Raw genomic sequence first — 13,254 nt, forward strand, 5'->3', positions numbered from 1 at the left:
TTTTTCATATTTTAAAATCCTACTATTTAAACGAAAATATCATCAGTTTATTTTATTTTACCTAATGTGGTTCTACCTCTCTTTTCTTTCAAGCAAAGTTGGAAATAAAGTACCAATTTTAACTCTTTTTTTTGTCTTTTCATTCATGATTCATATGTCTTTCTCAACTTACTTTTCATCATTAACATAATATGAGATTTTTGTGTCATATTATGAGATTTTTGTTGTGACATTGTCTTGTTAAACATTTAGATAATATTATTTAGTTTTTGCTAAAAATTAGTTTGATTTGATAGGATAAATTTATTTATAATTTCAAGTATATTTTTAATATTGAAACATGTCATTTTATTTGAAAAAATGGTAATTGTTATAAGAAAAATTAACAAGAAATAAAGTTTTACGGTGTAGGGCAGGGCTTCGCGGGTCTTCGCGGGGCCTTAAGGGGCGGGGATGGGACAAGAAATTTTTCCCGTCATGCGGGCCGGGGCGGGGCGGGGATGGGACAAGAAAAATCTATACGAGGCGGGGGTGAAGATCCCATCCTTCGGCCCCGCCCCGCCCCATTGCCATCCCTAGGACCAATGCATTCCCCTTATTATAGATCCAATTAGTAGATGAATTAACTGCATGCATTTATTTATGTTATAATTTAATTTCCACAATTTATGCCTTGGTTTACTAATTTGATAGTCTTCTCCTTAGGCAACACTGAGATGAATGGAATGCCACTTTGCCTATATGGAATCACGTGCACTACTAGCAAATTTCAGTTTGCGACGAATTGGCTCAATCATAAGGCAGATTGTATTCTATAAAGAGCAATGTTACGGATACAAATTATTTTATAATATTTTTACAAACTACTAATGTGACTTTAACATTTTCTAAATAATTATTGGCAAGCATAAATGTAATGTTAGTGGTGGACCCATATTGGAACTAGTAAGAATTTGTCACATCAATATTTTGTAAAAATGTTGTAAAATAGTTTGTGTCTGTAGCAATACTATTCCATAAATGACATAATTAAGAAGTCGAGCAACAAAGCGAAGGCATAATGGAACTTTTGGTTGTGTTGGCAATTGTAATAAGCAATTAAAATGCAACGAGTTATTTTTGGGGACAATGTGGGGAAATAATCAAAGATTGTGTTTGGAAACTTGGATTCAGATTTGGATTTTAAATTAATAGATTTGAAATGCTTTGATTTCAAATCCATTGATTTTAAGAGGTATTTCAAATTAGGGATGATAAAATTTGACATGAAGTACGAACGCAACACAACTAAACCATTTATAAATAGGTCATAAGTTGTGGCTAAACAGGTTCGGGTTGACACAGTTGACCTGTTTAATAAACAGGTTGTGTTTGTGTTCAACATTCTAACATGTTTGACACGTTTAGCTTATAAAGGTATTAGTTTTTGTTATTAATATTTTGTTAGTATTGCTTAATTTTTTGTTGTAATTTTAGTTTATTACTATACTTATGGTTGTAATTGTATTTTAATGTTAGATATATGAGAATTGATAACAGGTTATTTAGGTCAAGTATGAACAATTATAATCAAACAAGTTATTAAATAGATCATTTGTATTGATCTTTACATGGCCTGTTAATTAAACGGGTTAAACATGTTGTGTTGGGTTGATCTATTTAATAAACAAGTTTTACATTACACCAGCCAAAGCATGTGAGAGTGCTGAGGTGGTTGGATCCAGACCTACTTGTGGGCTAGCTGTGAGGAAAGGAAGGGAAGCGTCGGTTGAAGAAGAGGATATTTGGCTCGTGCCAACTGCGTGACTACCTTGGGGAAGAGTGAGATTTGCACTTGACATGAACACCCAGCACTTGAACAAAAGGGAGATAACAACCCCTGTGGTCAGATGTTATAGAACACCCCTTATTAGTGATTTTGTGTTGAACCACTATTGAGGACACGTGCATCACTCCTAGCTTCCCTGAAGTCATTTTTCTTGTCTACGACATGCTCCCCACGTAGTAGTAGAACCACCCTCCATTCCACTACCTTGACATTGGCATGTTTTCCCTCTCCTCTGGCCATAGTATAGTATAATAGTTGTATTAGGGTTTGAAATGGGCAAATTAAGGTTTGACACTTGTCTTAATGTACCTCACAACATTCCTCGTACTATAAGAGGGACATGTTGCTAAGCAATTAGGGCAAGAACCTAGAGAAACAAAAAGAAAGAGAAAGAGAAAGAATGTTTAGGTAGGAAAGTGAGGTAGAGAAAAAGGCTTTCTTTGGAGAGAACATCACCACTGTACAAAGACCTTAATTTTCACATAAAAGAGAACTCTAAAGAGTGAGGGACATTCTTCCCCTCATTCACTTGTGGTTTTTCATACCTTCCAAAGGGTTTTCCACATATCTTCCCATGCCTTCTTTACTTTCCATATTACACTTTTCATTTCTCTCGACGTTAAAGTGTTAAAGTTTTATTTTCATTGTTCTTATGCTTTTTCACTAAAATGTACTATTAGACGTATCAATCGTCTTCTTTCATAGTTTTATAACCTAACTTGCATGTATACAAGTCATGTTAGAGTTGAAGATTCTTGACACGTTTACTAAATAGGTCGGTTTCGGGTGTTGCATATAGTCGAATACTCATGACTCAACACGATACCAATCCGACTCGCAAACACGAATTGTCACTCTTATTTCAAATCTAAGCATTTTAAAGATTTAAAATCCTTGGTGGATTTGTCAAATTTAAATCCTCTGCTTTTTAAAATCTTCCAAGCAAGATATTTGGATTTGAAGTACCTAAATCCAAATATCTAATTCCTTTTATCCAAACGCACCATTTGAAATCTCACGTAACTTAAGTTGCAGATCATCAAAAACGAAGTTCCATCTTCTACAGTCTAGAAATGAATGGTGTGCTGTGCATAAAGTTATTTGTACACAAATTTTTTGAAATCCAAAAAGAACTGAATAAATAAAACTAGGCCTTTGACAGTTTGACCTAAATCGTTCTTTGAACACTATGAGCCAAAAATCTTGCTTAATCCAGGGGGTAAAATCGAACACATCCTAGAATTAATTAATTCATAGTTTATTTCCTAATTTCTTAAATTTTTTTTAAAAAAGCCATTAAACACATTCTAAAATGACCAAAATCCCGCGAAAACTTCCAAAATGACCCAAGTCCCCAAAACATTCAGAATGATTAAAAATAAAAAACCCTTGAGCATTAGAAGGACTAAAAGTCCCCTAAAACGATCAAAATTGAGAAAATATTCATGAAATCCCTAAACGGCTCAAATACCCCCAAAATGTCTAAGATAGCTAAACTGCGAATGAAAAACCACTTAAATGACCAAAACATCCCAAAGACTTCAGGAGTGACCATGATATGTTTCAAAATAGCACCAAAACCTCTACAATGTACCAAAAGAACTCCAAAACTATTAAATTGACAGAAATTCTAGATCTCCAAAATGGCCATGATATATCTCAAAATTTCAGGAATCACCCCAGAATTTTAAAAGTCCCACAAAAAGAACTTCCTGGTTCCTAGACCCTCAAAGTAATTCACAAACCGTTGGAGATGCACTAAATTTTAGGGCCTATTTTGAGGGTGTGGCAGTAAAATTCTTTTACCTCGCTTCTTCCACAATTGCATGTCATAAAATGTGTTCAGAGATACATGCAGTCATGCACTTTAAATACATTAAGAATTGGTGGATTCCACGAAGTCTAGATCATTATAATTAATTCTTCAATGATATCATATTACCATGCAATAATCGATCAACCATTACCATCATGAGTGCATGAATCTAGAATACATTATATTTTGCATTGATTTCAGATTGAGCATTAGCTACATTTTTTGGTTCCATAATTATTTCTGATAACTATCTGTGGAGTTCCCCTCGTATCTATATTATGCACGAACGTGCAATTTGAATGCTAGAAGATCATCGTGGTACTTGGCAATCCATTGTTCAATTATCTTGATCTCCGTATTTCTTTGCATAACTAACCATTGCGGATCACTTGGCTTTGCCAAGAGTATGTCCAAGCAATGAGAACCTGCAGAAAGTGAACATTTAGCACACTAGTTAATAAACCACCACTAGTTCTAAAAGTTTAAGTGGTTAGCAAATTATGAATTTAATCATCATTCTAACAATTAACAAGAGCCACCATAGGTAATAGACATAATTTTGCTTCATTAAAAATAGTTTATTTGACCATTGTTTTGCTTGCTTAATTTTGTTTTATTTTATATATACATTTTTTTTTGTTACTAGTAACAATCCTTTTAAGGAAATGATCAGTACCATTAATTGTAGTGACAGCAAGGATGTTTTCTGATATGTTCTCCAAAACCCTATGATATGAATGGACAAACAAATAAGTAGGTGCAATACAAACTTCCATAGAAAATGACTAAAATGAAAAGCTGAATTTTTTTTTTTTGGTTTACCCGCCACTACTATAAGGATCTCTTAGTCCATTGGAGAATATAATGTTACTACCAAACCTATGGAGTGTCAGTTTCAAATCCTGCAATTTGACAAATATCAGAGGCACAAAGAGTAATACCACCAAACACAGGAAAAAAAAAAACATTTTGAAATGTTTGATAAGGTTAATTAAGAACATACTTGACCACCGTAATAAGTTGTCACCCAGTGAGGCTGAGGCAGGACACCGTAGAAGCTCTTGCATTCATTGATGAATTCGTTTAGATTGAAAGTTTGTGGTGGGAACATTGAGTCGGGGCTAGTACCAAAGCCAATGGGCATAACCATCTCACTACATGTCTGAGCATATAGGCTAGAAATATATTATAACAATTCAAAGACATTCCACCCACTCATGTTTTGTAGTTGAATAAAATTTCTCATTCCTTAAGAAAAACAAATAAATAAATGAAGAGAAGGGATATCTAGGCAGCAAATAATATTGTGCACAAATTATATTTAACATTTTCATGCACAGTTGGATACTTTTAGGTGGGATCAACTTAGGAAAGAGCTTAAAGATCCCAAAACTTATCACCAATAGAGCCATATTGAAGGTCATCTAGAGGTATACTTCTCATACTTCTTGATTAATATTTTCTACTATTCCTCTATATAAATTTTAAATAGTTAACTTAATCTTATAATATATAGCATTTAAAACATGTTACCACTATGCTTTTTTACTTTTTGGAAGAACTAAATTTTACAATAGCTAATATTATTAGGACAAAATATTAGCTACAAAACTGGTTGTAGTCTAAAACTACAACTTTATTCAATAAAATAAGCATTGTTACATATTTTGAAAATCTAACCGTTGAATTACATGTTCTTTACACTTTTAATACATATGTCAAATTTTGTATCAAATAAATATTATTTATTATATGATCTATATGCTTATATTTTATGTATAATTTTAAATTACAAAAATTTACAATTTAAATTGATGAGGATTTTTAATTTTTTAGAAATTTTGCAAGAATGTTATTATCATTAATTTATTTTATTGTTATGCTTTTTTTGTAAGACCAATGAGACTATGATAGTGATATGTTTGATATTTAATTTAATGTGGAATTATATTGAAAGCTACCTGCCAATTCCACCCCTCAGAGGTTTCAGTTGGACGTTTGAATACATTCACGTCATAGCATGAATGGTTTCCCATATAGGCAACAACGCCCGCATAGATCCGGCCAAGAGTGTCTGTTCCTACAGAAGCTCCATCAATGGCATTGCATAGAATGCTAAGTGGGTAGCTTGGGGGGTGATTGTATTGAGCTGCATCAGAATATATTGTAACTAGATATTCCTCGAGATCAGAAGATGCATTTAATTGACTGTGAAGACAGAAGTTTTAGATTGATTAGATTTGAAGTCTAGAAATAGAATCCTTTCAATTTCATGGTTAAGATTTTATTTTCTAAATTTAACAATGCGCCACGTTATTTGAAAATTTTAACTGACGTGGTACTCTATACGGATCACAACCATGAAATTGATCAATCTTAGTGGAGAGAATTCCTTTCCTAGAACTGTAGATTAAGATAAGGAAAATCTGTGTTAGTTAATTACTTGCAAGTATTAAATCGCTTGCTAAGGGTTGAAAGACCATGAGGCTCTGAAGCGACTCCATCAATTTCAGCCCATGATTTCTGTATGGTTTTGTAGCAACTTTCACTAGTTTCCTGCACCGGCGACCATCACTGGTATAAGCTTTTGAAGGTTTTTAAATAATTGAGTAAGGCTAATGATACAATATTTATCAAAACTGCTTGATGTGACTTATTATAATTGAAGTAATATGACTTTCAAATGGGTCGACTGCTAACACTAATTTTATTATGCACAAATTTAATGTTTTCTCCAAATTTATTGTTTTAAATTTAATTTAACATTCAATATATCCATGAATATAAAATAAGTTAAGGCGTTACTTTAAAATCCTTGGTTACTATAGAGAAGTATCCAGCTTGTGGAGCAATGGTGTCAAAGTACAGAATTGGAGCAGAAGAAGCTATAGCTCCAAGGGCAATGTGAGGATACTTTAGCCGAAACCATGCTGCAAGCACTGCAAAATTACGTTAAAAAAAAAAAAAAAAAAGGAAAAAGAAAGAAGAAGAAGAAGAAATTACGACAAAGCATGAAAAAGTTATTGATTGACTATTGTCTAAGAAATGGATTTATAGTGACTTACTTCCCCCATAGGAGCCTCCAATAACAATTATCGGAGAATTTTCTGCAGATAAGTTTTTCTTTATGTGTAAGAGCACAGCAGCATAATCCGCTATAGCCTGAGCTGAGTTGAAATAACCACGAATGCTTTCATTTTTCAATGCCGCTTTCATTGATCCAAATGGTACTGATTCTCCATAGTACCGATGCTATTTAGAATACATGCATTCAACGGGTTTTCAGTGTAATATTCCAATATGTGACGTATCAAAACAAAAAATGATTTTATCCATTTAACATACATTCAATTCATGGTTTGGTTTAAATATTACAAAGTTAAAGGGATATCCAGTGCCACTTTATTTCAAATTTTAAATGACATAATACTTTGTACATACGTGGTTAGATTCAAGAAATATATATTAGTTACACATCCCAAATCAATATGAAAAAAGTTGATTATAAGTTCATCTGTTATGGTGAAATAAATGATATATATATATATATATATATATATATATATATATATATATATATATAATCACTTTTACGGTTTTACCTCTATGTATACTTGGAGAGCCTTAAACCTGGGGGCATTATCACTGAGAAATCCAATATTTGGAAATTCCTCATCCAATGGAAATTCTGCGCCAAGGTACGCAAATATTGGTGCACTTGCATTTGCTCCACCCCAATACCTATAGTTGATCACATATCTTTGTTTGAAAGTGGCGTAGCTATCAAGCCTATAGTTGAAGTGGTCCAGTTTTTGGTTGTAATAGTATATTTTGAAATCTTCAGGGTGGGATATTGAAGATATTGTTTGGGGTTCATGCTGCATTGTTCTCGGTAGGGTTCCAAGCCTTGGCATGTTCAAAGCAAAAGCAGAAGCAGAAAATGTGAAAACTAGAATGAGCAGAGAAAGCAGATGAAATGATTTAAAAGTATCCATGGTTGCCAAGTATTTATAAAACATGAATGAATATCTGAAAAGTCTATCTAGAGCTAATTCCTTGAAGTTATAAAGTTTGATGTACAATTGGCACATATTTATACTACAAGATTTAACTATGTCATATTATCAGAATCTATATTTACGATGAAGTTGTTGTGATATGGCTTGAATTAATTGGCTGTGCATAAAGTGCCTTTCACACCCCCACATTATTGTATTGATAACCTCATTTTGTTTAGGAAAATGAATCATCTTCCAAAAAACACTTTTTTGGTAAATTATCTTTTTTTTCAATGTTTGGTAATATCTTTAAAATGAGTTGGAGAACTATATTTTGACTTTCCTTAGAAAACAACTCTATCTTATGCCTATATCATAGAAAACAATTTTATCTCATGCTAAGTTAAATAAGGAATATCAAGAAATTGTTTTCCTTTGATTGAAGTTTTATTTATTTATTTAAATTTAGTTTAGTGTGAGATAAAATTGTTTCTTATGCTTGGCGTGAGATAGAGTTGTTTTCTGAAAATAACTCTATCTCATGCTAAGCTAAATAATAGAAGTCAAAAGATAGTTTTCCTTTGATTCATATTGTTTTTTTTTTTTTTTTATTACCAAATACAAAAAAAATGTAAAATATTATTTTTATGTAATTAATGTTTTTCATCTAAACAAATGGAAGACTGACTTAAACTTTGTCCACTTTGTTGGCACGCATGTATATTCTTTTGGGCAAGATTTAAGTGTTGTTATTTAGGTTTACATTTTAAGATTCTATTATGTGGCTTTTTTCTCATGAAATAAAAGTATATTTTTTAGTTGAGTAACCATATGGCTGAATTTTAAGAGAAGAACCTAAAGGTATGTTTGGTAACTATTTTTTCCCTTTATTTTCTATTTCCAAAAACAATTTTCTATTTTTGAAACTAAAAAACTTATTTGGCAACTCAAAATGAATAAAAAACAAAAACTGTTTTCAAAACTTAATTTGTGAAAGAAATTGAAAACATGCAAAGACAGTTTTCAGTTTCTAATTTTCAAAAATTAATGAAAACAAACATTTAATTTAATGAATTTGTCCCATTTAATGAGTTAGTATTAGAGTTTAAACTCAGTAACAACATTTTTTTTTTCTTCAAGAAACTATTTTTTTTAATTTCAATGAATCAAACATGTTTTTGATTTTGAAAATACAAAAAAAAAAAATTGTTTTTCTTTATATTCCCAAAAACAAAATTTTGAAAGTAGAAAACAAAAATTGTTACCAAACATAACCTAAGGTACTATATCTAAGTTTTGTCTTATTCTTTTATTTTCTTTGTTTCTTAGTTGCTTGCCATTGTATATTCGGTCTTAGCTCTTGTTTCCTTTATTGGTTCCGTCTCCATAGGACCGTAGCAAAGGAATCTAGTCAACTTTGAGAAGTATATATATTGGGTTCACTCCTTCCCCCAGCCCAATTGAGAGGAAATTTTTAACTTTTTTTTTTTGAGAAGAAAGAGAATGAACTTTTATTAAGTAATTCCAGCTAAATCAGCTTGGATGACAGATAAACAATGTGGTGGAACACCCTTCATATGTACAATATAGGCAGAGATATGCTTAGCATACTTAGCAAGACTGTGAGCAACCTTATTACCTTCTCTCTTTACATGAGAGTAACGTAATTGATTATAAAAACTAAAACAATGCCGCACATCATTAAGCAAAGCTCCACTGTAGGAAATTTTTAACTTAGGATTTTATTTTTGTGACAACCTTTTGTCTTATGTACTTAATTTTTTTTTAAAATGATGGGATTCAAGATACTTATTGTGCTCTTCTATAAATAAATAAAAAAATCTTATGGTGTTTGTTTCATAATGATTGCTATTTACTGAAAATCAAGATACCGATTCATATTTGGTGTAGGTGAGATTCAAATCCAAATATCTTATTTGGTAATGGATAAAACTTAGATAATAATGTAATCTTTTTTAAGGACAATTAAATTCAATGCAACTATTGAGTGGTTATGATTTTAGTCTTATACACTATTGGTTCTTAAACTTTAGCTCATAAGCGATTTTAGTCCTTAAATTTTAAAGTAATCATTTTTAGTCACTAACAAATTTAAAGTGATCAATTTTAGTCCATAACAAATTTATAGTGATTGATTTTGGTCCCTTTGAAATGATGATTGATAACACTTTAAAATGTATACTTATTATATATTTATGTGGGCGTTATCTCCCTATTACTAGGCTTAATTTGTATAATTAAGCCATAATTTTCATTAGTCCCTATTATTTATCTTTACATAATTTCTTGAATATGATGTCATTCATTGTGTGTAATTTTCTGCTTTCAGGAAATCATGTAAAAAAGATGAGTTTACAGGAGTTTGTGAGAGAATGGAGACCAAATTAGAATTAAAGAGGAGCTAAAGGACCATGCTTAAATGTCTAAGGAGGTGCAGCTGAAGTGTTTAGGTCGTCTATCATGTTTGGAAGCTTCAAATAAGGAAAGAAATCAAAGAGGAAAAAAAAAAGATTTGAGCACTGATCAGTATTTTGGGCGTATCTCTCTCCTCAAAAATCAAATAGACACAAGGCTAGATGGGTTGGAACCGTGACTTAAATATCTACAACTTTCCAATTTTGAGTTTTTCATTTTTCACAATTTTTTAAGGCTAAAATTAACTCACAAGTTACCACTATAAATCTGGACAAAAAATTTAAATAATAAAAGTTTTATTTTCTTTGGACACTTTGACGTTAGGGTTTGGAAGGGAGGCTGTGTAGAATGAATTTGGCACAGAAAACCTTGTATTTTCCTTTCTCTGATCGCAGCCTAAACTCTTTGCTAGGGCTAGGGGTTATGTTTCTTCTATACGGTATGAATATTCAATGTGATTCTTTCTAAGATTTTATTAACAACATATTTGATTGTTCAATTAGATTTCTTTTTGATGTATTAGTTCTTCCATGCTTTCAATAAGTTCAATCTTGTTTTTTTTATTATTTAGATGAATTCTAATAGTTTCAAATAGAAATCAGGTTTTAAAGTGAATGAGTTTTTCTAAAAACTTTTCTAATTGCATTATTAATCTAGGTTATCATGCGTTCTTGAATTATTTCAGTTCAACCGAATCATAAGTATTTAATTGTATAAAAAGAATTAATTATGAAATATATAATTTCTTAGATCACAAAGAATTTCATATCGATATAGGAAAACACTCCGATGCCGTAGTATTTACATTATTGACTTAAAACAGTTATTACTGTTATTCTTGTTTATAATTACCATGAAAAAAATTATTCTTCATCTTCACCAAAAGTTTTTTTTTTTTTAATTATGTTGTCTTTGAATTTACCCCGCTTCTTGTGGTTTAACCTTGATACTCCGAGAATTATATTGCTACGATCTCTGGCAATAACGCCAAAATTGCTTGCTCACTCCCAAGTGCAGGAGATTGTAGAAATATAATTCTCGGAGTACTGAGGTCAAACCACAAGGAGCGGGATAAATTCAAAGAAAATGTAATTAAAAAAATAAAAAAAATAAAACTTTTGGTGAAGATGAAGAATTTTTTTTTTTTTGCATGGTAATTGTAAACAATAGTAACAGTGATAACTGATTTAAGTCAATAATGTAAATACTAAGGCATCAGGGTGTTTCCCTATATCGATATGAAATCTTTTGTGATCTAAGAAATTATGTATTTCATAACTGATTGTTCTTATATGATTAAATACTTATGATTCGGTTGAACTGAGACAATTCAAGAATGCATGAATGATGTGTTAGTTTTTAGTTTGACCATTTCATCTAAAAGTGTAAGCTCAATGGTAAAACTACTATTGCTTGTTAAGACCCCCAATTCTTAATTACGGCTTGATTAATTTTAAGCTTAACACACTTGATATAGAATATACGTGATTAGCAAATTAATTAATCAAAGCATTCAACAATTGCATGGATGGGCACAAGGATGAAATAGTAAAATGGAAAGGGCAGTGGGTAAAAGAATAGCAAACCCAAGATAACATGGTGATGTGTTATCGAAGAGGAAATCGAAGAACTCGATGAAAAACCTCTCCGTGACTCTCCAAGATGAAATGATCCACTAGTGAATAAGTTGGAGTACAAGGATACTAAAAAGACCATTCAAACCTAATTTACCCAAAGTACTTAAGCCCTTTAAGCTCCAGCTACCAATGGACTTTTTGAAGTCTTGTCTTCACTAGCTTTAATTTTCGGATCCCGCAATATCACCCAATTGCACCACCAAGCCTCACCGGCTTATTTTGGCAAATACTCAATGCTTCCCAAGCTTTAAAACACTTTATACTTTGAATAGGCATGGGTTGTGTTTGGGTACAAATCTCCTCTCAAAGTATAACAATGGGAAAGGGGAGGAGAAGAGACTACAAAGATTTCTCTCTTGAGGATGTATAGCTCTCTCTAACAAGGTAGGTCTCTAGGGTTTTCTATATGATTAGCCTCTTTATGCTTTTGTGGGTAATGGAGGTATATATAGTATGGGTAAAGGGTATAAGTGTCACACTTAAAATCTCAAGTGTCAGTGCATTTCGCAGGTCATCTCGTGAGTTGGCCAAGTCACGAGATGAGTCACGAAACACATTGACTCTTCAACTTCCACATGTGCTCCTCACATGGTCTTTTGTGGGTGCTGAGTCGTAAGCCAAGTCACAAGATTAACTATCATTAGAAATTTTCACCAACCTAATACTAAACCCATTACAATTAAATCCCACAAAATACAAAAATTAAATTAATGACATTACAATACTTTTTGTTATGGAATAAAGCCAACATAAATGTTATATGAAAAACCATAACTTAACAAAAAGACTAAATGAAATCACTTTAAATTTCAAGGACTAAAAATGATTACTTTAAATTTCAAGAATTTAAGATTAATATGCTAAACTTTAGGAACCAAAAATGTATTTAAAGAAAAAAAGAAAAGACGTCTACAAACAATTATCATGGTGATTGAGGATGTAACTTTTTTGGCTGGCAAATCATAATGGCTTACAAATTAGTTTTTATCTTCTAATCATAATGAGCTTCTACTCTACCAGCATCATGAAATTATCCCATTTCCTTCCATTTTGTAATCTCTAAAATTATAATGTGATCAAAGCACATATTCACAAATGCCTTTGATATAATTTAAATAGTTGTGTTTCACATGAGTGCTGACTAGTAGCCTTGTGAGTAATGCGTGATTACTAAGAAATTGAGTTTGAGGGTATGTTAGTATATTAGGATATTAACCCAATAGGTTTGGCCCATTATACTATTGTATTTTCCCTAAAACTTATACTTATATTATCTATTTTAGATTCTTATTTTTCAAAACACCTTTTATTAAATTATTTTTTTACACTATATTAATCACTATCTACTCTCTTCATCTTCAGATACATAAAGAAAGAATAAAAATTATATGCAAAGTGAATAATGTCAGTATAAATTTACACAATTTTAACTTGACTGATATGGATGATTTTGAACCTTAAATATGTAAAATTGAAATTTTTTTTTCATTGTCTAATGCAATTGCTCTAATACTTAAGTTGTTGCACATTGTATGCACA

At 31.5% G+C, this 13,254-nt stretch overlaps 1 protein-coding gene across 1 annotated transcript; it reads right to left on the minus strand.

Moving 5' to 3' along the window:
• Positions 1–3,920: 3,920 nt before the first annotated feature.
• Positions 3,921–7,639, minus strand: LOC142639600 (uncharacterized). Its single transcript, XM_075813756.1, has 9 exons — positions 7,247–7,639; positions 6,710–6,896; positions 6,450–6,583; positions 6,088–6,200; positions 5,606–5,852; positions 4,648–4,806; positions 4,467–4,546; positions 4,321–4,370; positions 3,921–4,069 (listed from the first exon to the last, which is right to left on the minus strand). The coding sequence occupies exons 1-9, from the start codon at positions 7,637–7,639 to the stop codon at positions 3,921–3,923; spliced, it is 1,512 nt and encodes a 503-aa protein (XP_075669871.1).
• Between the last annotated feature and the right edge of the window lie 5,615 nt (positions 7,640–13,254).

Source organism: Castanea sativa, chromosome 6, assembly GCF_040712315.1.
Source record: "Castanea sativa cultivar Marrone di Chiusa Pesio chromosome 6, ASM4071231v1".
In the NCBI taxonomy this organism is placed as follows: Eukaryota; Viridiplantae; Streptophyta; class Magnoliopsida; order Fagales; family Fagaceae; genus Castanea; species Castanea sativa.

Coding starts and splice junctions, on each gene's coding strand:
- LOC142639600 (XM_075813756.1), bottom strand. CDS start 7,639: ATGGATACTTTTAAATCATTTCATCTGCTTTCTCTGCTCATTCTAGTT. Junction 6,584..6,709: donor TGGAGGCTCCTATGGGGGAA/GTAAGTCACTAT, acceptor GTAATTTTGCAG/TGCTTGCAGCATGGTTTCGG. Junction 5,853..6,087: donor AAGCGATTTAATACTTGCAA/GTAATTAACTAA, acceptor CTGTCTTCACAG/TCAATTAAATGCATCTTCTG.